Below are 27477 nucleotides of genomic sequence, written 5' to 3'. Positions count from 1 at the left end.
GAGACCTGAGCAATGAAGTTGAGAATGGCTGGGGAATCAAATGTCCTTGGACAAAAGGATTATCACTCCCAGAAGGAAATGTACTTATATTTTTATTCCTGTGTAAGTACCAGGTCTATTGTCCACCATCACTCCTATCAGTGCAGGGACCATGCAGATTTATCAGTTTATCTATCCTGTCTATGTGCTTTGGAGCTCTTCCATGCAGAGTACCAGATTTCCTTATGTGGCAAAGAAATTTCCTACGCTGGGGCATCCTCGAGGCTGTGTTTTAAACATTGTATTGATATCAATTTGATAACAACATGAAGGAGGACTGTAAATGTTACATTTACACACCTTGCTAAAAAGTCATTTAGGAACATGAAAAACAACAATAAGAATGAGCATATATGAATTTTGGGCCTGTGTGCTTGCTCTCTTTACTTCTTTTACATGGCTGTGAGAAGGAGTTTCCATTTTCATCACAGCTTAACTGTGTTAAATGAAATCATGGTTATTTTAAACAAGCCTGCTTCAGAATCCATGACTGAATGTTAGCTTGTTTTAAATTAACTGTAGTTAAAACCAAGTACATTTTATTGCTCTATGCAATACAACAAAGAGATGAAAGAATGGAAGATGCATTCAAGGTGCAGAGCACTTGGGAGAAATAAATCATTGTAGCTTCTTCAAGCTACAGAGACAGAATCAACTCTAATTCTCACTAAAATCTGTCAACAAATATTGAAAACAAAACAATGGTCCACTGAATGGAAATCGTCAATCCCCAAGATAGAGGAAACAAGGGATTGTAGTAACCAGAGGACCAATACATTAATTTCCCATGCAAACAAAGTGATACTCAAAATTCTGCTACAGAGATTTTGCCCACATATAGAGCAAGAAATACAAATTGCCCAAGCTGGGTTCAGAAAAGGAAAAGGCACTAAGGATCATATTGCAAGCATACATTTGATAATGGAGTGTACAAATGAATTTCAGAAGAAAATCAGGTTTTCCATACCTTGGCTCAGTCATTAATCAGAATGGCAACTGCAGTCAAGAAATTTTTTAAAACCCCATAGGGCTTGGAAGGGGAGCTGTGAAGGAACTTGAAAAGTTCTTCAAGTATTAAGATATATAATTCAACAGTAAAGTTAGGATTGTCCATGCCATCATATCTCCAATTTCTATATATGGTTATGAAAGCTGGACAGTAAAGAAAGCTGATAGGGGGAAAAAATCAACTCATTTGAAATGTGGAGCTAGAGAAGGGTTCTATGGATACTGTGGACTGCTAAAAAGACAAGTTAATGGGCCCTAGAGCAAATCAAGCCTAAAATCTGCCAAGAAGCCAAGATGACTAAACTCAGACTATTATACTTTGGCATAATGATGAGAAGACATGACTCACTAGAAAAGACAATAATGCTTGTCAAAGTAGAAGGCAGTAGGAAAAGAAGAACAAATTCCAGTCAAGGAAGCCATGGCCCTGAGTCTGCAAGACCTGAGCAGGGCTGTTGAGGATAGGGTGACTTGGAAGTCTCTCATTTACTGGATCACCCTAAGTCAAAGTTGACTTGATGGCAGTTAATGGCAACACATTGGGAATGAATCCTGCCTGAAATTTTAGACAGGTGTGGCCTGTGATGTAGCCATCATCAACATCTGACTTTGTGCTACTTTGGGTTTAAACAGTAATATAATGAGCTGTGTAGTACTTTTGCTGTAATAAGTAATGCTCAGTCATTATTTTAAAATGCTACTGAGGGTGCATTTTCAGGTGATTGGAATTCATCATATCAATTTAGAATATCAATAAAAGTCTTTAAAAAGTAACAACATGGCACAAAACATGTATAACCCAGATCAGGAAAACGAGCAGAGTTTTAAAAGTAACAAAATTAGTTATTTTTAAAACGTAGCAGTCCAAACTGTTCTGGCTAGGAAGGAAGTTCCTCTGTTCTTGAAAATACAGATTGTGAAACTGGATGATTACAGATATAAATTTGCAAGAATTTGCAGAGCCATTCTGAGATATAAATACTCTGAAGAATATGAAATCACATAGAAATAAAAAACAAAAACCCCAAACCAAACTTAATTAGTTTTAAGTCACTGAAACTTCTTTGGCTACTTATTAAACTCAGCTTCCTTTTTAAGAACTTAAACTTTCAAATTTTGTCTTCCTGATAGATAAAACCTGCTTCAAGCTTTGGCCTATTTCCTTAGTAATATTTTCTATTCGCTTTGCATTCACATCCAGCTTAATTTGACTGAATAGATAAAAATATTGACCTTGAACTCTTCTGCTTAAAGAGAGATGATCTTTATTAGAGTAGGCAGTAGTTAAAAGTTTGGATCTTTAAAAAAAATTGTGTGGCTCCATTCTATATATGTTAGTTGGAAGTAAAGACTAATGAAATTGATGGGGGCTATAGAGTAAGCATATATAGGAGTGCAGTTTTATAATATTACTTTTAGTAGAGATATCAAACTTGTACATCACATCTCCATTCCTTTTCTCCCCTCTCCAGATTTACGCTCAATCTTTGGCGGGTTATAGACCGCCGCTTTGAGGCGGTCTGCCGCCACCGCCGTTTGCTCTGTAAGGGAGCCGTCGCAGCCAAACCGCGCGGCTCCGTTATGGAGCAAAAAAGAAGCTCCAAAATGGAGCTTCTTCTTGCGGTGCCCTAATGACGTCGCGAGGCGCCAGGGGCGCATTTGCGACGTCATTAGCACCGCGACACGTTCGGACGCACAGCGTCTGATACGTAAAGATGGCGGCGCCCGTATGAACAGGGCGCCGCCATCTTGTACGTATTCTCTACGTACTAGGGTTAGGGGGGTGCGGAAGCACCGCCCCTTCCTAACCCTAGTACGTATAGCATACGTACTAAATGGCGGTCTGTAACCCGCCTTTAACATTAAATAATAGAAAATTCTGGAACTAGTTAAAATCTGTGGGTTGACAATTGCCCTTTCTTTGGAGCAGAGCTGAGAAACTATGTGCTATACAAGCAATAACTTTATGCAACATGTTATTTTTGAGAGCAATACAAGCACAACAGCATGTCTTTCTCTGAACTAACATAATGATGAGTAATGTTGGTGCCTTATTAAGTGTAGTGAGTAATATTTACAAGGGATCAGGGGTGTAGCTACAAGGGGAGGGGGAATGAAGATACTGTTATGCAAAAAATGAATTCTGTGTCCCAACTGAAATTTTCCTTCAGTCCCCAAATTTCTAACATTTTAGTAACTTAAAACTTCTGTTTAGCATTTAGAAATCCAGTTTAGCAAAAGCATAGGCAAAGTTCCCAGATGGATGTGAACACAGCAAATATAAAAGTTCTAGGTAGAAATGATTTTCATTGTCTCACTTTCCACAATTCTAGAAATTTGGGGACTGAATTAAAATTTAACTGGTGGAGGAATTTTTAAGGAGAGGGTAATGCTATCATATTATATCTTTATTTATTTAATTTATATCCTGCCTTTCTTCCAACACAGGGAGTCAAGGCGTTTTACAAACATTTGAAACAAAATACAACTTAAAAAAAGTATAATTACTTTTAAAAAGTTATAAATTAAAAAAGTATAATTTAAAAAAGTTAAATTAAAAAGTTAACAAATTAGCTTTGCTAATTTTATTGTTGCTATAATTACTATGTATTGTTTGTTATTTACTGCTATTGTTAATCACTATTTTATTATTGTTTAACGCATTGCCATGTTACATTTGTTTTTTAATTCATGTTTATTGTTACTGCCTTGTACTCCCTCTGTTGTAAGCCGCCTCTGTTCCCAGTGACTGGGCGGCATATAAATAAATCCTATTTATTAGGTACAACTTTAAAAAAGTATAAAAATTAAAAAATAAACTATAATTGTGAAAAAATGCAAGTTAAAACATTTTTAAAAATACATTTAAAACATAATGAAACACAGAGACAACACATCTTATTGAAAGTACCATCTGCAGCAACATGTTAATAATCAAAGCTTTGCCTAAATAAAAAGTGGTCTCCTTGATTGAATCTAGCCATCTGCCTTGTGGTCTTTCTCCTTCTGCTGCCTTCCTCTTTTTCTAGCATCACTGCCATTTCTACTGAGTCTTTCTTTCTCATGGTGTGTCCAAATTGCAGCAACCTCAATTTAGTAATTCTGGCTTCCAGATTGGGCTTGACCTGTTCTAGGACTCATTTGTTTGTCTTTTTGGCCATCCACATCTCAAATAAATTGATTTTCTTTCTATCTGCTTCATTTGCTGTCCACTCCAGCTCTCATAGTACATGGTGATGGGAAAGACAATGATTTTGACAATCCTAACTTTAGTAGTCCTTGTTATTTCTTTGTGCTTTAGCATCTTTTCTAGTACTTTCATAGCTGTTCTTTCCAACCCTAGTCTTCTTCTGATTTCTAGACTGCAGTCTCCACTCTGATCAATGTTTGATCCAAGGTATGGGAATTCTTTGACTATTTTGATATTGTTGTTATCTAGGGTGATAACATTATCTTGCTTGTGGGAGGGATCAGTGTGGTAGTTCTGTAATTATTGCAAATCTTTTTGTCTCAATTTTTGTGGATAGGAACGTACACTGATTGCTTCCAATCTGTGGGCTACTGTTTTGTTATCCATATTTGTTGACATATTTTACTTAGAATGGAGGTTGTTTTGTGGCTGTGGATTGTAGCAGTTCTATTGGTATATCATCTGTTCCTGGTTACTTGTCAATTGCTTTGAGTGCTGCTATCACTTCACTTTCCAAAAGTTGGAGTGCACCTTCATAAGTTTCTTCTTCCCATTTGTGATTCATCACTTCACCTTTTATATATAACTCTTCTGTGAAATGCTTCCATCATTTTTTTTTAAAAAAAAATCATTGTGATTGTGTTTTAAGGTCCTCTTCTGATGGTAGAGCATCCCCACCTTTGGTTTAAATTTCTCTTTGAATTCCTGGATCTTGAGGAAGAGGACTCTTGTTCTTCCTTTTTTTGTTGTCGGATTCTATTCTGTTGCATTGGTTGTAGTAATTTTCTTTATCTCTGTGCACTAATCTTTGTATAGTTGCATTTATGGTTCTTATTTCTTCCCTGTTTTCGTATACTATTTATTTATTTATTTATTTTCATTCCTTATTTTTGCTTCTTGTCTTTCGTTTACTGCATGTGGCATTTCATGTGACATTTGTTGTTTCTTCTCTTTATTTTTGGTCACTGCTATCATCTTTCTGCATTCCTCTCTGACTACATCTTTGAACTTCTGTTCATAGTTTTTCTGGTTCTTGGTCCACTACTCTTAAAAGGGCAAATCTATTTCTCACACTTTTTAAAAACTCTGTTGGGATGTTCTTCAGGTGATATTTTGGCATGGTGATTGATTTGGTGCTCTTCTTCAGCTTTATTCTTATTTTGGATATTAGTGGTTCGTGGTCTGTGCTGCAGTCTGCCCTGGTCTCATTTTTGCCACAGCAATGGAGCTTCTCCATCTTCTGTTAGCTATTATGCACTCTATTTGGTTTTTGTGTTGATCATTTGGTAATGTCCATATATATATAGTCTCCTCTTTGGCTGTATAAAGAAGGCATTTGCAAAGAATAGATTGCTGGCCTCACAAAACTCTTTCAGTAGCTCTCCTGTTTCATTTCTTGTGCCAGTTCCAAATCTCCCTACTATCTTTGATTCTGTTCTGCTTCCTACTCTGGCAAGTAGTCCTGTTTTGACATGTTGTCTACTTCTTCCTGCACTTCGTCATAGAAATTCTTGATTTCTTCTCACTGCCCTCTGGCATTGGTGCATATATTTGGATTATGGCGATGTTTGTTGGGTTTCCCTGAAGTCTTATTGATATTATTCAGTTGGTCTTCATGTTATATCCTTTGACCGATTTTGCTATGTCTTTCCTCACTATTAGTGCTACTCTGTTCTATCTCCTTTTTTTATTTCCTGAGTAAAACACTGTGTAGTTGTCTGGCTCAAAATTTCCTGCTCCTGTCTGTTTTAGCTCACTCACTCTTAGTATTGCTATGTTTATTCATTCCTATCCACCCCCCCCTTTTAAAAAAAACTATGGCGGGATACAGACCGCCGCTTTGCGACGGTCTCCCGCCGGCGCCATTTGCTCCGCGCGGGAGCTGCAGCTGCCAAACCACGCGGCTCCCGCACGGAGCAAAAAAGAAGCTCCATTTCGGAGCTTCTTTCCGCGGCGCACTGATGACGTCGCGAAGTGCCAAGGGCGCATTCGTGACGTCATTAGCGCCGCGACACGTCTGGATGCTATGTGTCCAGTACGTAAAGATGGCGGCGCCCATGTGGAAAGGGCGCCGCCATCTTGTACGTATTCTATACGTACTAGGGTTAGGGGGGTGCGGAAGCACCGCCCCTTCCTAACCCTAGTACTATAGAATACGTACTATATGGCGGTTTGTATCCCGCCTATGTCTAGCTTCTCTTGGTTCATGCTTCTCACATTCTATGTACCTATGATGTATCACAGCTTCAGAACGTTTTTTCATTTCTGAAAGTGTATGCTGTGTGTCTTCCTGCCTTTTTGAGATCTGTTGTGCCTTTTGCTACACATTTTTGTGCTTGTACTCTGTTCTGTCTTTTTAGCTCCCTGTTTGTTCTGTCCCTGTCTCTTGTTCTGTTTTGGATTTCTTGGTGAGAGGCTGCCACGAGGAGTCTACCTTTGTCTCCCTCCACACAGTGTTAGTTACAGCTTCCACCAGTGTCACTCATCACTACTGCTGCTGCCCAGTAGTTGTCTACCATCCACATTTGGAATTGCTCCAGTTCTCCCTCTTTCTTTTCCCTTCCAATCTCCCTCCCAATATATCTCTCCCTCTAGTGCTCTCCTTCTACTTAGAATCCTGCCTCCCTCCCTTCTTACCTTTTGCTAATACACATCTATAGTAATTTAATGCTAGTACCTGTTTTTGCTTTCACTTCCTGAGTGTTTTGTTCTTTCAAAAAGTGAATATAAGTTGTTACAAGAGGCACAATGTTCAGTTCTTCAAACTTACGCTCTCCATGCCACATCTTTAACAAGGCATGCTGTAGGCACCAGCAATAAACCGAGCCAGAAGTATCCACATCTCAAGACCATTCCTGCCTGTAAAAAAGCAGCAATAAATATGGCATTCATCATGATTATATTACAGTTTGTAGTAGAGATATCTGAAAGGGAAGGATATGATAACAGCATTGCTGAAAAAGGATGAAGATACAATACTATAAAAAAACATGTAACCTATTGATCTAGTAATTTTATTTAACAGGAGAATTAAATTAATTTTCCCCATTTTATTTATAACCCACTTTCCCCTCAGCACTGGCAGCTTATAAAACTACAACTACTACAGATTAAAAAAGAATACAGATAAAAACATACAAAAGGTTATCACTGTTAAAATGTAATAATAGTAAGTATACTGTTAAAACACTTAAGAATTTAAAACAAGTGGGGAAATGAAAAAAAGAAGGAAGAAAAGAACCATTCCTGCTTCCCTTACACCTGACTGATGTGAGCTCAGAATTCCCTTTGGAGAAGATATATTTTCTGCCTTTGGATGTCCCCAGTCCCACCAGCAGCACTGGTCTCTGCCAACGTATAGCCCATTCTCTAACTCCAAGGACCCTTCAAATCGCTTATTGTAACTACAGGGCAGAACAGCTGTTTTAGAGCATGAGCCATTCTCACAGTATGCTACTATGACCAAAATTACAGTGGCCTCTTGGTATCTATTGTGGTTTGGTTTCAGAACCCCCTGTAGATCCCAACATCTGTGGATGCTCAAGCACCATTATATACAATAACATATTAAAATGATGTCCCTTATATAAAATAGCAAAACCAAGCTTTGCTTTTTGGAATGTATATATTTTTGGAATATTTTCAAGCTGTGTATAGTTGAATCTGTGGATATGGAGGGCCAACTGTACCCTATCATGGCTGTGCTGCATATCTTTAGATTGTTTAATGACATTTTGTGGTTAATGAGCCTCAGTAGTTCAAACTTTGCTTTTAGCACTTTAGGAGGAAAGTCACCCTTTGCTTGATTACAGAAGTTGCCTGATGTTGCTTCAAAGAAGAGATAAGCCCATCATACACTGCCATCAATAGACACCTCTTTCTCCACCAAAACATCCTCAACAGTTTTAGGTTTTTTTGCTTCAACAAGTATACGACATTGAACTAAATTTTTAATAGAACAGACAGCTGATGAGTCTTGATCATATAGTGGGAAACAGGCTGTTAAAGTTAGACTAGATTTAAGGTGCCTGCTTGGGTTGCTGTACTGACACATCTTATAGAATGCCAAATCTACCCAGTGTGTTTTGCTGGTAGCCTCTTTACAATTCAAAACTGTATTTAGCAACAAAGCTGTCATAGCAGCACAAGTGCTAGACAGGTGGTTTTCAATGCTCTGATCAGTTCTTTGATGCTAAGTCCTTCACACTATTACTGGAATGCTGGAGAAGTGGTAATCTTCTACACCAACTGAAAATAAGTGATTTAATAATATGCTGAGGCCTACTGGAAGAGTTATGCAAATTCAAATTTTGCTAGCTATATTAACGGTATGGGTCCCATGGCATACATTTAGCCTACAGCTCAGAAAATTACTTTTTGGACAAAAGTACCCAGAATCCCCCAGCCAACATGGCCAACTGAACCAAACTGAAGTTGATGTCACCTGTTTCTGCATGAATTTGTTCCCCTTTTGTGTGAGTTTTTGCCAATCTTTGTACACAGTTTGTCCCGCATTTTGTAATGTAAGCCTTCTTTCCAATGTTGTCTGTACAAGGAATGTAGTCAAGAAATCAGAAGAAGACAAAGACCTGAGAGGGCAGCTATAAAGGAACTAGTTAAGATCCTGAAGAATAAAGATATGACATCAAATATCAAAGGCAGGCTCATCCATGCCATAGAATTTCCAGTTCTCCACAGGAAAAAAGATCAACTCGTTTGAAGTAAAGCCCTTTCTCAATAGGAATCAATTAGGCCCCACTGTATTTATCTATTACTTATTTGTAGTAGAGGAAGCATGCACACGTACAAATACGAAAGCTGTTTATACATTTACTTCATTCATTTATCAGTTACATTAGTAAACCTTGCCATTCCTCCAGTGTGATCAAGGCAGCCTATATGGTTTCCTACTTGTCACTTTCCCCTCACAACAACCCTATGAGACAGATGAAGTTAAGAGTTAGTGTCTTGTCTAAGGCCATAGAATCATAGAGTTGGAAGAGACCATAAGGAAATGCAGGAAATCACAAAGCATCCCCGACAGATGGCCATCCAGCCTCTGTTTAAAAACTTCCAAAGAAGAAGACTCTACCACACTCCAATGTGAATGGGAGGAAGAAACTTGAATCTTGCAATTATCTGGAGGAAAGAGTTTCCCTTGCTTGCTTAGAAGGGGTACAAAGTGGAAGAAGAACCTGGAATCTTAGAGTTTTTGTGTGGCTGGAAGGGGTTCCTCTGCTTGATTAGGTGAAAGGTGAGCAACCACTTTCTTCACTGGCAAATATGCTGGTGAGGATACAGCAGAAGATGTTGCACTTATTTTCCTGTTGTGTCCCCTTCACTTGCTTCAGAAGTTGCAGCAGGAGACCTGTTGCCCTGCTTTTTCCTGATGTGCTTTCTCCACATAGGAAGCTTACTGCAGAATAACATGACTCTAACCAGTTCCTCTTTGTGTGGGTGCTTCTCTGAAGAGAAACTGGTATGTAATGGCAGGCCAGCTTACTCCAGCCCTTAGGACTAGCAGTTGCTACTTGGCACTCCTGCTTTTTCTTAACTCTAGAAGTTTCTATCAGAGTGTGTGAATGTACAGAACAATTTGTATGAGAAAGTGGCAGATATTTTGCAGGACTAGGATCTTTTGAATGCAAAACCTGCTCTTTACCACAGTGCAAAGCCCAGTCTCCTCTTTGGTACCCAAAATTCTTTGGAAATGCAAGTGTTTTGTTCAAGCACTACACTACGTTCTTTTTTTATTTAAAAAATTGCTCTGAATAATAAAGATTCAAAGGAAGGTAGCTGCATCCCCTCTATCAGTCTTTTTTTAAAAAAACTAGACTCACAAATCCAACTTATTTCTCCCATCTTCCACCTGCAAAGATGGAAATTTACATTTTATAAAGGAAATAGTGATACTAGCCCCTTGATCCAGGGATTTGAAGGAGTGTCAAATATCTTGAGTGGGTGGAGTATTGAAAATTCTTGTAATATAAGCCATTTAAAAACTCCACACAAAACAAAGCACAGAACACACATCAGAAAACACTCCCTCAGTTTTTAACTGCAGATAGGTTTTACAAGATGATTGAAGGGAAAAGCCAAAGTAGCTTCATAGGAATAAGCTGTCCACAGGAATGCTACAACAAAGATGAGTAGCCCTAGAAGGAGCACTGCTGAACCTAAAACAAAGATGTGTCATTTCTTAGTAGGTTCCTCAGACTCTGAGTTTCATTGTGTTACCAATGACCACATTGTCGGGACATCTGTTTTTATATATTAAAGCACAGGAAAGAACAAGCTTGCTATAAAACCCACCCATGAGGGACATAAAGTAATATCTCAAGGTTTTCTTTCCTCTTTTTATTCTTTGGCTTTGACAATTATAAAGAAAGCCTTATAGAAGACAAAATCCAATAGGAATTCATTTTATTTCCCTTTCTAGTCCTTTCAATTGTCCCAAATACCTCTTTCCCACACAGGTGTGGGTCATAGTTTCCATTTCAGAAAGCTGAATAGGAAACAGAGAATAACCCTCCATTTTTTCTAGCCAGTTGAGATAAACTGAGATAAATTTGTTCACTTCCTCATCATTTTTAGCAGTTGGACATATTGAAACTTAATAACAGTAAAGACATACAGGACTTTTAAGGATGCATGTGGAAATCTTGTAACTTTTGTCTGTATGCAGTAAATCCATTAGGTGCATGAGATATTAGTATTAGTTTTGAAAACACATGCCTGCATACTATCTACAGGAAAAGAGATTTTACCTAAACTTCTGATGGTAAGGGCTGTTTGACAATAGAATGCACTGCCTTGGAGTGTGGTGGAGCCTCCTGTTCTTAAAAGGTTTTTAAACAGAGGCTGGATGGCCATCTGTTGTGTGTACTTTAGTTGTCTCTTCTGCATGGCAGGGGGGTGGATTGGATGCCCCTTCTGGTGTCTTCCAGTTCTATGATTCTATGATCTGGGATCTATATCAGAAATCATACTCAAACTCTTAAAAGGTCAAACAGATAGAGGGATCAATATATAGGATCCAAAGGCACTGCCTTGTATATTGAAGACATTTTCCACTGATGTTGGCATGTAGCACTGCATAAACCCTTGCACATGTAGACATGTAGCAGTTATTTTCCTTCCTATTGTCCTTTCAATCTAGTGTTGCTTATCATCAGGTATTCTGATTGCCTAACCTAATTTATAAAATTAGTAATTGATTCCACCAAGAGTCAGCATCACCTATTGTACAAATGGGCTCCATCCAGTGCTGTATGAACAGACATCCAGTTGTGTGGTGGTTTCCTGTCCTCTCCTTACCCTTGAAGTCCCCTTCCTGCTCCACAAATCTGTTTCACAAGATGCCTGAAAATGTGTGTGTGTGTGGGGGGGGGCAGTATTTTTTTTAGAACATGGCTTCAATGCATGTATACTCCCAAGTGGATAGTCAAGTTGTTGTGGAACCAATGTCAGTACCAAGTGAGCCTCCAAGGGCATTCCAAAATTAAGTAGAAAGCCCTTTACAATATCCCCTCCACAGTGTATTGTGATGGAGAGGTGCTAGAGCAGACCTTACTCTTGACCACTGTAAACATGCTCTGTCCACAAAAGTGTCTGTGAGTGCAAGGTACTCTACCACACCCAAACACTCAGAACCACCCCCCCCCCCCCCATATTCCTGTGAGGTAGTGTTTCTTCTGAATAGCTCTCAGCTCTCCTTGTTTGCAAAAATGTAAGCAGCACAAATACGGTAAGATCTATGGTAACAAATTTTGTCCCAGCCCTTGTATAACTAAAAAATGTACATGGCAGTGGGCTGAAATTCAGGGACATAGAATCATAGAGTTGAAAGAGACCACAAGGGTAATCTAATCCAATCCCCTGCCATGCAGGAATACACACTGTTTACAATTCTTCAGGAGACAGTGTAAATCTCGTTTTGCTATGAATTCTGCAACAAATGTGATTCTGTTAGGCTTATAATGTCCTCCTGTCTATTTGGGAGAGGATTACAGTGTCTGAAAAGTAAAGTACACATATAGTGCACAAACGGTCCTATGGGCACAATTTGGTTGAGTTCTCCAATTTTAAAGGGTTCAGGCTTGGGGTTTCAGGTATAGGGTTTCTGATTATCTGGACTTTGGATCAGTCAATTCACAACATGCCATGGATGGCTTGATTAGACAAGGAACTTGGGTAATGAAAAAAGACATTGCCAACTTTGAGAGGACTCAATGGTATATACTGTACATATCTGGTGAAGAGTCCCAGCTGCTGATGAATGTGGTTAGAGTTACTAGCAGCTCATAGTTTGAGCAATGGGGGTGGATGGGGAGCTCATCTTGTAAAAGCAGGATGAGGTGCCACCACCCACTCTCCTCTGGGAAGACAGATGGCCAGTGGTTAGAAGTTAGCACTTCCAAACAACAATTTTCTTTCTCTCCCCACAAATAAAACCTTTATATATGATATACACAAAAGTTTCTTGTCTTGTCTGCCTCTAAGCCATTGCATTGTTAAGTCTAGAATCAAGATGCTGGGGTGACAAGTCTGAGCTTCTCAATGATGAATTTTACAGGCAATGGAACTTCTGCTTGACTGTGGCCAGATTTGGATTCCGGGCTCATTTTCAGCCGTGATTGCTCATTCCCACCCTTTGTCCCAGAAGGCGGCATTTGGCAGTCGGGAAAATAGTTTTTTGTGGGTTTTTTGGGCTATGTGGCCATGTTCTAGAACAGTTTATTCCTGATGCTTCGCCTGCATCTGTGGCTGGCATCTTCAGAGAATGCTGGCATGGAAGAGAATTGGGTACATATATACAGTGTGACCCTGGGTAGGAAGGAGTGATTTCCATGTTAATTAATTTATTTATTTAGTCAACATTAGCCACTTGACATCTGTGTATTGTTCTGTTGTTGCTGGCAAGACCTGAGGGTGGAAGGATATGCAAAGAGGATTAGTGTTTGTTTAATTAGTGATCATTGGTGGGTTACAGACCGCCCATTTGGGGTGGCCTGTAACTGGCCCTTTACCCGCCAGATCGGGGCCTCAGCTGCCACAGCGGCAGCCTCTGAGGCCCTGATCCATCGCTTTCTAGGCCGCGGGGAAGCGGCAAAAGGCTGCTTCCCCGTGGCCTGGAAATGGGTGTCCTTGGGGCTTCAAGCTCCAAGGACACCCGGCGATGGCGGGGACCAAGGACACCCGGCGATGGCGGGCCCCTTTCTCATTTGCGTCGCTGGCGCAGTCGTGTAGACTAGAGGCTGTGCCAGCGATGCAAATCCTGGAAGGAGCTCCAAAACGGAGCTCCTTCCTGCACTGCCAAAAGAGCGCCGCAGGCACTCTCATGCAGCGCGACTACGTCACTTCCGTGCTGCCTCATTTGGAGATGGCATGGTGGTGATGTAGTCATGGCAGCACCCATCTGTATAGGGCGCCACCATTTTCTATGCACTCCGTGTGTATTGGGGTTAGGGGCATCAGGAAATGACGCCCCTTTCTAACCCTAGTATGCATGGAGCGCGTACTTTTTGCCCGTCTGGAATGGGCCATAGTTTGCTGGAAAAACCCTGACCCTGGGTGGTTTTCCATTTGCATTTGCCGAGTCCTGATTTTGCTGTTTTTGAGGACTGGTAGCCAATTTTTGTTCACTTTAAGGGTTTCTTCTTTCCTGTTGAAGTTGTCCAGGTGTTTGTGGATTTCAGTGGCTTCCCTGTGCATTCTGACCTGATAGTTGTTGGCATGGTCCAGAATTTCAGTGTTTTCAAAAATCAAAAATCAGCAGTAGCAAAACATGTTATAAACCATTCAAGGTATAAAATGCGGTTTGAACACACTAAATTCTGGACCATGCCAACAACTTTCAGGTCAGAATGCACAGGGAAGCCATTGAAAGCCAATACTTCTCTGCAGAAATATAATTTTCTTTGCAGAATACACTGGGTTTTTTTGTGTAGAACATGCTGTAGTTTGCACAAAATTCACACTGTTGTGGAGGTAAAATATTATTTTCTATGCAGAAAATGCTGTTCTGTGTGCAGAAAACCCTGCACATTCAAATTCTGCATGTAATGATTCACAAACTGTGAAAATAGGCACCAGTCCAGGATTCTCGATTTCAGGATTTCTTGACACTCAAGAAACAAGGTTTATTTATCCAACTTTGAATAATTCTGAATATTCTTTCCATCCCTAGACAACAGGTACATTTACTTAGTTAAATTAATATTGTGTGGAACGAAAAGAATCTAATCAACCTTTTCTAGTTAACCTTTGTTTAAATACATTCTTGGAAAATGCTAAAATAGTCCATCCAGTAATATCTATAGGTCATTAAAAGCCACACATGGTTAATCTGACTCATTGGTAATAAACAGGAAAACTGATTAGATGTGGGAATTCCTTCTTCCAATTTTTCATTATTTTTCAAATAGGAGAGCATTGAGAATAATCAGTCTGTGGCTACAGAGTACATTATAATTTATTGCAGGAATCACAATTACTGTATATACTCATTTATAAGTCGACCTCATGTATAAGTCGAGGGCAGTTTTTGGATCCAAAATCATGGATTTTGATATGACCCGTGGATAAGTCGAGGGGCAAACACTGGAGGATGTTACAAAAGATCTAAAGGAGGGAGGGAAACAAAGCACCACTTCCCTCCCTATATCTCACTCTCTAGACCTCTCCCAAGCATCAGTCTCAGCATGGAAAAGGGGAAACAAACCTCAGCGTGCACATGCACGCGCGTGCAGACACACACACTTCCCCTTACCAAAAGCATCTCCAAGGCACATGGCTTGTGAAAAGGAGGACAGACCCCACTGTCTCTCTGCTTTTCATCCCCAAGACTCCCAAGGCTCCTAGCTAGCAGAAATGGAAGACAGGCCTTTCTCTCTCTCTGCTATTCGCCCCTAGGACTCCTAAGCTCATAGCTAGCAGAAATGGAGGATAGGCCTTTCTCTCTCTCTCCCTTTCACCCCCAGGACTCCAAAGCTCATAGCCAGCAGAAATGGAGGACAAACCTTTCTCTCTCTCTCCCTTTCATCCCCAGGACTCCAAAGCTCATAGCCAGCAGAAATAGAGGACAAACCTTTCTCTCTCTCTCCCTTTCACCCTCAGGGCTTCCAGGCAAAACAGGGTAGAAGCCAGGGCATGTTCCTTTCCTAACAGCAACTTATTAGGTCTGGCTGCGCGGGAAAGCAGAGAGGGATACAGACACACACACACACACAGAGGGAGAGAGGAGGAAATGAGAGCCGGTGCTGGGGCTTCAAACAGGGAGCTGTTACAAGGCTACAGAGAAAGGTGGGCACTTCTTCTTTCACAAAATTTATTAGCATTAACTCATTGACCCTTCCATAAGTCTACCCAGGATTTTGGAGTTCATTTTGGGGCATAAATTTTTGACTTATAGTTGAGTATATACGGTATGTACTGATTAGTGGCACTGCTAAGCCTTACTGCAGAAACAAAATAATTCATTTTTAAAGTTATCCCAGGAGGTCGCTGACAGGTTACAATCATTTTTACACTTTTAATTGTAAGTTTTGACACATATTCAAAAAGTTAACGTATTATTTTCACATGAAGCTACACACAGAGAGATGTAGAACACAAATCAGGAAAACACTGTTTATATGAAACAGACAGTGGGGCAAAGTTGCCTGAATTAATAACTCTTTTGATGTCAGTCTGCACATATAATTTATGACAAGAAGAGACCATTCAATGCCACCCTTAGTTATCATCACTTTAGCATTGGTAGCTGGATTTCTTCTCAAACAGTAGCTTTTACAAGTAACCCAGCCTCACATAGTAGCTAGTTTTATATAACAGTTATGCCTTTATCATCTATGCTGCAGGGGGAAAATAATTAAATTTTAGAGAAACCCACCTTTGAATAAAGGCTCACAGGGAGTAATTATACTGAACAGAAGCCAAGGAGTCCCAATGAAGATATCTAGTACAGTAATACAAAATGTAATATCAATGTACCAATGGGCCAAATTAAGATTACTGAGTGAATAATAATACTGAAATGTTCTCCTGTCTATATGCTATACTAACAAGAGATCAGGGGAGGGGAATTGTACTGACCTTCCACCTTCAAAGAGCGTTTAGACAAGATGCTGAGAGGGAGGATGAAACACAGTGGTTCCCAATCCAGAAACTTCCTGAGTATAGAAATGAACTGATGCATATGTTCACAGAAGCAAGAACATTCTCACCCCCCCTTTTTTTTTTTGCATTACTGGCTACCCATGGGAGCAGCCAGCGCTTCTATGTCAGGGGTGTGGCAAATCCTCACTGGGTCTTATCTCAGACTTTGAAGGAGTTGTCCAAGATGCTGATCCCTTTCCCTCAAAAACATTTAGCACCTTGGAAAGATCCTTGAAAGTGTATAATTAAACCCAGAATGGAAGTCTCAAGCCACCCTTTAGCATGTTAACTGAGTAAAGGAGAACATCTCAAGCTGTCCCTCTCTACACTCTGGCCATGGTCCGATGATACTTTTCATCAGTGATGTCACTAAGGGGTACACTAGGGGAGTACAGAGGGTGCAGACTGTACCCGGTGACACCCCAGAAGCAGAGGGTGCACCTGATGGGGATGGAACACCTGCTGGGTGAGCAAGAAAGGGCATCATGTCTCTTTTTCATTTGCCCAACAGCTGTGCAATGGCCCTCTGGAGGCTGCAGCACTGCCTCCCAAGCAACAGGGAGGTTGATGAGGGGTCCTGCCTTTCATTTGGGATCCTGAGCAGCTACTCCTCCAAACAGCTGCACCAGTTTCCAAATGATTATTGGGGGCCCAGGAGGTGCCTTTAATTTGGGGTCTGGCATGGCTGCTCCCCTGAGCAACCATGCCGGAGCCTGCACCCCCCAGCAGCCATCTTGTTGGGTGGTGGTGGGCTGGCTGGGGGGCAGGAAAGCAAGGCATTGGAAGGGAGAGTGATCTTCCCCCCACTGCCCTCTCCCCTGGGTGACAACAACCACAGAGATGTCACTGCTCTGCATTTATTAAGTACTGAACCAGAAACCCAATACAATTAAAGGTGTGAAAGAAGGGACTATGGGAGTTGTAGTCAAAGATTGCCCATCCCAATTCTAGGCTCTGGCAATACTAATGAAGACAGAAATACATTTGCAGCTAGAGATTCTGTGTACACCCTTGATACCCAGGATGAGGATGAGAATTAGAATGTTTTATAGAAGCATTTCCTGATCAGTGAATACCTTTAATGTCCCATAAACTAAAAGGAAAGAAATTTTTGCATATCAGAAATGAACACGTACTATTTCATGCAGGATTCTTTCCAGTGGCATCCCTTAGGTTGGTATCACCCAGTGCAGTAACTCGTGGTGTCACCCTCCCCCATTGACTTCCTCCATACAGAATCTTTAGCAATCTTTTTTTTTTTTTTTTTGCACTAATGTTACTCGTAAATCATAATTCTCATATACTACAGAGTGTCATGCTAATACAGTGTGCCCTTGGTTTACGCAGAAGATCTGTTCCAACCCCCCCCCCCCGCGTAAGGCAAATAGCGTGTATACTCAAGCCCCATTGGATAGAATGGAGCTTGTGCATGGTGTGCGGCATGGCGTGCGCACCATTCATTTCCAATCGTGCGGCTTTCAACATAAGCTGAAAGCTATTGAAAAGGTGCCTGGGTATACGCAGGTGCACTGTAGTAAGATAATATAATATAAAATATAATAAAAATTATACCTTCAAATTACAGTATCATATACAGAACCTAAATATATTTACATATGTATAGTGAAGAGTTTGGTTAAAAAGTGATGTTGTTTAAAGAAAATTTAAAAATAATTTAAATATAAAATTTCACATATTACATTATATTACATTTAAATTTTTGAAATTTGAAATTTTTTAAAAAAATCTTGGGCCTCTCCTTCATCCTCCCACTGAGCATGACCCCACTCCCACCATCTCTTAAAGCACTTTAAAGGGGAACAGATGAATGCCACAACACATTTCTGCCAAAAACTAGGTGTTTGAGGAGCAGTGGTGTGCACCCCCACACCCCCTTAGTGACACCACTATGTCTTTTGCCTTCATTACTCTTTAAATTACGGCATGGATGGACAATTTCCAGGGCTAGTAAGAACAAACTGGCATCCCATGCCATAGCAGCAAAAAGAAGATTTTTTCCTTTAGACAAACGTATGAACTCTACATGCACTTCAATTACAAGAAGTGTGCATTCAAGAGGCTTCTAAGAGTTTGATTCTACTTGTAAATAACTTGCATGGAAAACAACTTCTTTTAAAAGAAATGCTGCATTTTTTGTTGCAGCAAATTCAGCAACAGAAAGGACCCTTGTTTGCAAGAATGGACAGGGATACATGAACATGGGTACTGAATCTTTTCTTCTTTGTAGAGCAACTTCTGTCCCAAGTAATAAGGGTTGTGTGAAAGCATCCATTACAGGACAACTTTCGTGCTACCATGTTTAAGCAAGCAAGAATCTTTCAGCAGGTCAAATTCCAGAATTTGTTGCATGTGGGAGGACACTTTCATACAATCGTACTTGGTTGCTTGCATTTGTTTACAGCTGCAATAAGAATACCACACTTTAGGCCAAGAAAGCTGTATTTTTGGATGCAGGGTGCAACAGTGAATCTAAGTAATGAATAATTTCATCCTGTTTTAAGAAGGAGGAGAAGGGGGAAGAGGAGAAAGAGGAAATTTGATAGTTCTAAGCTTCAGTATACTTTATGGTACTGATTTATGTTTCTCTACTAATTAACATTACTAGAAAAAATTGGTTTGAGGTATTTAAGGGGAACTCTATGGCAATCTGTTTTCAAGAACCCCACAGTGGAGGCACCTCAGGCCCTGCCTGAGTCTCTACAATGAATTACTTCCTCAAATACACAGGCCAAAGCCTTTCTGAAGTCTTCCCCATAATCCTCAACATCTGTTCTCTGTCCAATCCAGCTGTGGGAATCTGCTGTCAGCATTAGTACAGATGAGTGAACATACAAGTGCCTAAGTTAGAGGGCCCTGTGATTTCAGCTGAGAACTCCAGACATAAAGCAAGTTTCTGTTTTAAACCATTCACAATGTAAAGGAAGCACCTGTTCAGATAGGGGCCAAAACAAATTTTCCAAGACTCTTGTAAAAAGAAAAAAGCCTGACTGACAGCTTTGATTCAAGGTACAACATGAGCACAAGTCAAAAGCATTATTAGAAAGTGGATTCCATTAATAACATAAACAGGTTCCTTTCCTTTTCTGTCTCCACAATACATGCATCTGCTATTTAGGGAGTTTATTGCACAGGCCTGCAGGAACGCAGCTAGCACAGAACAAAAGGGGATGCGATGGGAACGGAACGGGGAAAGGACACATTTTACTGCATGCTGGAACACCTCCGTTTTGAACTATAGCTGATCTACACGTTCAGCACTACACCGCAAGCAAGCCATTTGTCAAGTGGTAGCTGTAGCACAAATGAAGCCCAATTTAACTATTAAAGCTGCAATTCTATACCCAATTGCCTGGAAATAAGTGACATTAATTTCAACAGAGCATGGAGAATAATAGGATTGGAATTCAACAATATCTAGAGGGCCACATATTCCCCACTTACATGGCAGCAGGGGCATGAGAGTGAACTGAGGTTTAATCTAAAAACAGAAACGTTCAACTACTATGGCACCATACACTCTCAACAGAAAATTATCTGGGTGCCTTATTTCTTCTTTGGACAGCAAATGGAAGCTGACATGTATTTTTCTCTATCAAAACATAAACAGTGGTAAGAAATTTCTGACTCCAGCTAGATACCACTAAGTCCACTGAGTCTTTATTGCTGAACTATATAATTGATGCTAACCATATACTCAGATGTATTAACAAGCAATGGATGCAAAGTGGTGTCTTAGTGGTGGAGCAATTCCCTACTGTACCAATACAGTGCATCCGCGCCATATGTGGAAACCACGCAACAATAAAAACAATGGTGTGTGTGACTGTGCGTGCGCTGCACCGCCAGTGTGTGCCACATCATCGGCGCATGCATGCACCCCATTGTTTCCTATGGGGCACGAGCATAAGTGATTTTCCATTACGCAGGGATGGTGGTGGTGGAACGGATCCCCACGTAAGGAAAGGGCCAACTGTACTTTGTAGAGGAATGGAAATTAAGAGATTACTAGATCAGGAAATGCAATACAAAACTAAAACTGTCCAGAAGACCTGAACAACAGACATTAATTAGCATTCATAGTTTACAGACAAAGAATACTGAGGCTAAAAGAAAAGCAATTAGCAGAAAGACAATAGTGACATGAATTCTGTTTGCTTGAAATTTTACTTTCCTTTATTTACTAGATGTCAGCAGTCTTGCTGACCTACTACAGAGCAACCAAATAACAATTATGACATGACAATCTATTTTTTACTCATCACCATTTCATTTTATCTTCCATATCTTGTTTCTAAGACCCAGCTTCAATGATCTTGCACTGACTCTGGTAGTTCCAAATCTATTTGAAATAAACAGGACTCATGTTGTATTGACTGCCCCATATTTCCCATGCCTAAATTCAAATCAGTACAAAAGGGACGCACTTTTTTTTCTTCCCAGTATACCAAAATCTATCAACCAATAGCCTTATTGTTTACCTGTCCATCTTGCCAGATTGCACTCTACTTGGTTGCCTTCCCCATCCAATACTCTTCCCCCAGCTCGTCATAGCAATAGCATTTATATCTCTATACTGCTTATCAGTGAACTCAGCACTCTCTAAGCCAGCGGTTCCCAACCTTTGGCGGGTTATAGACCGCCACTTGGGACGTCCGCAGGACGTCCCATTTTAAAAAAGGGGCGTCTCTTCTAGACGCCCCTGGCTCTAGTACGGACTCTGTCTGTACAATATGGCGCCGGCCGTTCCACATGGCCGGCGCCATCTTTACGTATTGGATGCTGTGAGTCCGAACGTGTCACGGCGCTAATGACGTCGCGAGTGCGCCAGCGGCACCTCACGACATCATTAGGGCGCCGCAGAAAGAAGCTCCATTTTGGAGCTTCTTTTTTGCTCCGCAAGGGAGCCGCGCGGTGTGGCTGTGATGGCTCCCTTACGGGGCAAACGGCGGCGGCGGCAGACCGCCTCAAAGCGGCGGTCTATAACCCGCCCCTGTTGGGCTGCGACCTCCACTGTGGATGAAAGTCCCACCCGCGGCCTCCCTGATTGGTTGGGAGGCCATAAAGGGGCGGGACTTTCGGCCGCCTATAAGCCCCAGTGGTCTTTGTGGCCAGACCTCCAGCCCCTTCCCAGCCCCCCAACCAATTAGGGAGGCTGCTGGGGGGAAAGGGGCGGGACTTCTAGCTGCACAGGCTGCTGGGGCTTGCAGTCCCGTCCCCTTCTTCCCGCGGGTGCCTGCAGCTGCGGGAAGAAGGGGAGGAGGAGTAAAAGTAATTTTTCCCAAGTTCTATTAATCCTGTTATGATTAGTTCACAATAACTGTTGAACACAAATATATTCTGCAAATATTTTTGCTTGCTGTTATAACTGAATGCTTTCAATTAAGTTTAGGAATGAAGTTTCTTTCATTCTTTCCTGCCCAAGAAAAGTTGGCAAAGCTATAAGACAGTGCATGGCAAGAAACTAGGATTTGACTTTCTTAACGCACCTTTCAAGAAGAGTGAGCAGCTGTCTTTCTCTCTTTTAATGCCTTTCAGTCCATATGATGGGACCTTCAAACCTCTTAGTTTCACCTTACAAGATGTGCATTTTGATAGCGGCCTAAAAGGGAAGATGTAAAGTCATCCCTTCCCATATGCAGGGGATCTGTTCTGGAACCCCCCCTCCTGTATAAGGGGGAAAACCACGTATGCTCATGCTCCACTGAAAACAATGGGGCGTGTGTGCCATTCATTAGATTGTACCACAGCTTCAGCATATGCTGAAAGCCGTGGAAGGGAAGCCAGCCTATGGCTGACTTTATGCAGAAATCCTCTACCAAAATAGCAATAGCTAGCACTCCCTTAGTGGTTTACAATGTGTAAGCCAATTGCCCTCAAGAAGCTGGGTACGCATTTTACTGACCTACAACAGAATGGAAGGATGATTGGACCTTGAAGCCCTCCTCTAGGATCAAACTTATGATGATGTGCATTTAACCAATGCATTGCTAAAGCAAAATCAAGGCTTTGGAAATGTTAGTGCTGAGCGCTGCCACTGTCCATCTTGTCTGAAGGATTCATGAGGGCTGTACTCCAAAAAAAGAAAAGAAAAAGAAGTAACCTTTACAAGCTGGGGGAGGGGGAGGACCTCTGAAACAGTATCTGAAAGTTTGTATCTCCTTATACAAGTCACTCCAAGCTTTAAGATATGAAGGGGAGGGCTTTCTCTTGGTTTCACCATCTTCAAAGGCATATTTGGTGAGGATACGGGAGAGAGACTTTCCTTGGCTGCTCACATGCTGTGTAACTCCTTTCCATAGGAAGCCAGTTAGCCACCATCCTGCTCTCTTTTTGTCAGCAGGTGAAGACCTTTTTATTCGGGTAGGCTTTTGAGTTGGAAATATATAGCAGCAGTTTGTGTGAAGTGTGTTACATTTTATTTTATTTCAATCTGTCACTGTAATTATGTTTTAAATATGTTTTTAGCTGTTTCAATCCAGATTTTAACATATTTATTCATTTGTTTTATTATTTTATTCTAAATTGATTACTTATATCTGTCTTGATTCATGTCAAACAAACACAAATAGCATTTCTTATGACAGGAAAAAAATTGCACTTACAGTAAATGTATTATATGTATAAGAAGAAAAAATTACACTCATCAACTTCCTCCCTTCATTAGTCAAACCTATCCTTTGATAGCATTTTCTTTGATATTTCTAAATAACTAGTCTTCTTATTCCCCTTTGTCACTTCGATCTCTTCATTAAGTAATATAAAAGATTATTTTTGTACTTTTTTTCCTCCCTTTATTTTGCTCTCAAACTTTTATTTTGTTAGTTTTGGAGCGTATCATGTCTCTTCTTCTTTCATTCAGTTGCCTGATTATTAGCAACAGTGATGTATGAAAGTTGGTTAATTCACTCATGAAATCAAGAGAGATTTGAATATATCATTTAATTCTTTTCTTAAATTTTATAAAGTGAGATTTTAATTTCAACACATTTTGAACTTTCTGAAGATGCTTTGATACCATCCTGGGAAAAAGGCGGAATATTAATCCAATAAATTTTATACACACAAACACACACACACACATTTGCAGTAGCAAATTCTGATCCCCAACTCTCCAACTAAATTCACAAACTTTGTGCTTTCCTTTTCTACTGTCTCTGCCATCTATCTTGCAACCTAATTGGATTCCTCCATCAAAATTGGAAGATTTTAGAAAGAAAAAAGATCTAGTGGAGGAAAAAGTTTCAATTCAGCTAAGCACTAGAGCTGGTGAAGTTATATAGAACAGCTGCCTGTGGAAACACTGAGGCTACTCTCACTGTCTCACTTTCTTCTTGCGAGGCAGTTTTTGTTTCCTTCATTCAAGTCACAAAGCACACAAACTGCTGGCAGCCAAGAGCAAGGAGTAAGCACTAGCCTAAAGCTTCTTCCTTTTCTCCCTGCTCTCCATCTCACAAATTGAAAGAAGCTGGACCCATAACACCAGCCCTGCAACCACTGGTTAATTGGATAATTCAGATTTCTTACTTCTCCACTTGCATGAGACCTAAAACAGTATTTCAGATGCCTACTTTCTTTGCGTTTTAACTTTAATTAGACTTGCCTTAGGCTTGGCAAAGCTAACATATTTTTGGAAACTTATTTTTTTAAGTAAGGTAACTCTTTCGATTGGTGAGATTTCCCACATAAGCTTAGCCATTCACTATTTGCCTTAAGATTTATATCTTTGTTATTATTTTTTACCACAAACTTACTGGCAATATGGAAATAAAGTCACCATAGCTTTACAGGAGTATGGAAATTTTTCCTGTTTTTGCATAACTGGAAAACTTTGGCCATGAAAAACATGAAGCACTGCTAGCAATCCCAAAATTAATGGAGGGAGCTGTCTTTCTTCTCATGTTGAGCTGCATGATTTGCCGGCTAGTTTCTTCTTCAGATTATGAATTCATTCCCCCACTGCCTTGATCTGTAAACCTATTTGCTACAGGCAACTCAAGCATTATCAAAGTTTTCATTACAGTCATGAGGCTGTAAGTATCCTGTAACCATTGGGCAAAAATGGAGTTAGGTGAAATATATTCCCTGCCTGTTTTTGCCAGACTAAAAGTAAAATAAGAATCTGAAATTTAAGCACACTGCAGAAGAAAGGTGGGTGATAGCAGAATAACATTTAGAAGATAAGATAAGAGATATGCTGCTATTTCATCCAAAAGCCAAGAAAATATATTTAATATAAAGCACAATGTAGGAGAAAAAGCAGAACTACACTTGATCAAGCCACATGTTTCTAGTAAAAATAAAAGGATTCCAAACCTGATCATATTCTCGCTAAGAAGCTAACTCTTCTAAATTCCAGGACTCAGAGAAAAAAAATGGGGGCGGGAGGGAGAAGACGAGGATGATTCAAGGTCGAGAGAGTGCAGAAATAGCTGGAGGAAGATTTAAAGTGCCAATTCTCCATTAATGGTTCAGAATAATTCCACGGGGATATGATTCTAAAGCTCTAGGGATTCATCCAGCCCTGTCTCAATTCAAGGAATTAATAACCAATCGTCAGCAAAGATAAGCCCCTATAAATATTTAAAATGGTTAATCTTTTGGCAGCCAAGCATAGCGTTTACCATCGTCTGCTCACCTTTTGCTCGAGTGACAATGATGGGATTTCCCAATTGGCATGACAGGCACACCTGATGGTTTCTTGGCTGTGAATCCATTACAATTAGAAATTGTTGTCATCGATCTATCACCTACTAAACAACAGCCAACACATTTTGTTTGTAGAACGAACCAGAGAAAACATCAGTTGTGGTATATTGTTCCTTTAAGAGAATTGTAGGAACTGTTAGAGCAAATGTGAGAATGAATGTAGTCTTCCTTCCCTGGGACGTAGTAGTAGTACTGTCCTCAGGATGTACTCTTTAGTTTTTCCATGTGAAGAACAACTGATTAAATACTGATGCTTAGAGAATCTTAGGATCATAAACTTGGAAGATACCTCAAGAGCCATTCAGTCCAACCCCTGCCATGCAGTAATACATAATCAAAGCACTCCCAAAAGATGGCCATCCTGCTTCTGTTTAAAAACCTCCAAAGAAGGAGACTCCACCATTCCCTGAGGGAGCATGCTCCACTGCCAAGCAGTTCTTACTGTCAGGAATTTCTTTATACTGTTTAGTTGGAATTTCTTTTCCTGTAGTTTGGATCCATTCCTCCATGCCCTATTCTCTGGAGCAGCAGGAATCAAACTTGCTCCATCCTCAATATGACATTCCTTCAAATACTTAAGCATTGCTATGGATATGCTGAAAAAATGTACCTAATTTCCAAGCTCTGCCAATCCCAGAATATGTCTTAGTAATAGAACCTTGGACAAAAGTAATATCTGCATCCAAAGTGATCTCATTATTTTTGTCCATAATTATCTCAAAAATGATCTGGAGAAGACCAAGTTGACTCCCCTTTATCCAGAATTCCAAAATATTCCAAAAACTAAAACGTTGTTCATGGGTGGCTGTGATTGTCACTTCACTTTCTAATGGTTCTGTGTACACATGTTTTGTTTCACGGACAAAAATATTAAAAATATTGTATAAAATTGTCTTCAGGCTATATGTATGATTTATAAATAAAACATAAATGACTTTCATGATTAGACCTGGGTTCCAACTCTAAAATATCTCAATATGTATGTGTGTATGTATGTATGTATATGCAAATACAGCTGTTCCAAAATTCAAAGCATTTCGGCTGAGAAAGACTCAACATATGTATTATAAAAATTCAGTGAGATTTCAGGTTATATGATCAATATTATAAAATCTGACTAGATGGCATTTCAAATATGAATACTGCATGTTTATGTGCAATTTCATGGAGATACACCAAGGTATTTGGGAATGTGGTTATGGAGAAGTGAAAACACAGATAGAGTAAGACACTGGATGGCATCCTGTTATTGACTTACAAAGGTCCAATTATTTGGTAACTCACTTTTTTGTTGTAGAGGCTGGAATTCCCTACAGACAATGCAACAACCAAACTCTCCCACAAAATTAATCTTTTAAGTTTTTACAGGCCCACTCCCACAAAAAACAAATATTTACTGGTCATGGTGGCAGAGCAGTGCCTAGATATGTTCTTAAAGCTGGGCGTACAACAATAAAATTACCCTAATTAGAAACTATCCCTCCACTAACAATCTTTCAAAAAATCAGCAAAAATAATCAAAACCAAATTTGGTCCAGGTTGTCCTCTTTAAACTGTAGATTACAACATAGAAGCACATCCAGGAGAATTAGGTAATGTCACGTTCTGATAAAAACCAGAATTAACGATATTGTCATAGTAAAAACCTATTTAGAAATCTGACATTCAATTTATTCTTCTTTCTCCTCACCTTCCCACTAGGGCCCTCCGTTCTGGTAGTCAAGGTCTACTGTCTCAGCCCAGGATTTCCTCTGCCCCATCCTGGATTTGCCCCTTTTCACTTGCTGCCCCTCACTCCTGGAACCTTCTTCCCCTGCAAGCAAGAGCCATCACTTCTTTAACTAGCTTCAAAACGGAGTTGAAAACCATCCTGTTCAGAGAAGCCTTCCCAGGCATTGCATAACTGTCGCTTACTATTTGATGTTCTTTTGGTGCCTGTTTATCAAACCATTTCCTGTATTGCTATGTACTGTATATGTATTATCCTACTTGAGAGTATGTATTTTCCCTGGAAGAAGATTAACCATCCATTATGAAGCCAAGCCCTCCCTCCAGTCCATCTGCCTTGGTCCAGGCCTTGGAGGTAGAGAGGAACTGCTGGACCTCTTACCCTTTCCCTCCACCACTCCCTTCTCCTTCTGTGTCATATCTTTTTAGATTGTAAGCCTGAGGGCAGGGAACCGTCTAACTAAAAAGATTGTATGTACAGCGCTGTGTAAATTTACAGCACTTCATAAATAAAGGTTAATAATAATAATAATAATTTATAATGCAAAAATATCTGTGTATCAGTATTTGCAGATACAATTTATGGTTACTCAGTTATTCAGAAAAAACAAACAAACCCCCAGACC

General features: G+C 40.2%; 1 protein-coding gene across 2 annotated transcripts in view; it reads right to left on the bottom strand.

Annotated features, from left to right (window-relative positions):
- LOC149319923 (phospholipid-transporting ATPase IB-like) overlaps nucleotides 1–27477 on the bottom strand; it is a 498345-nt gene that overhangs the window by 30382 nt on the left and 440486 nt on the right. For both annotated transcript variants that reach the window (XM_089512598.1, XM_089512599.1), the window contains exon 34: nucleotides 7008–7096. In XM_089512598.1, the coding sequence (XP_089368724.1) occupies nucleotides 7008–7096 (89 nt within the window). The remainder of the gene's footprint in view (nucleotides 1–7007; nucleotides 7097–27477) is intronic.

This window comes from Sceloporus occidentalis, unplaced genomic scaffold, assembly GCF_023333645.1.
Source record: "Sceloporus occidentalis isolate IW3139 unplaced genomic scaffold, rSceOcc1.0.p SCAF_2, whole genome shotgun sequence".
Classification (NCBI taxonomy): Eukaryota; Metazoa; Chordata; class Lepidosauria; order Squamata; family Phrynosomatidae; genus Sceloporus; species Sceloporus occidentalis.
This window is presented reverse-complemented; position numbering and strand designations above follow the sequence as displayed.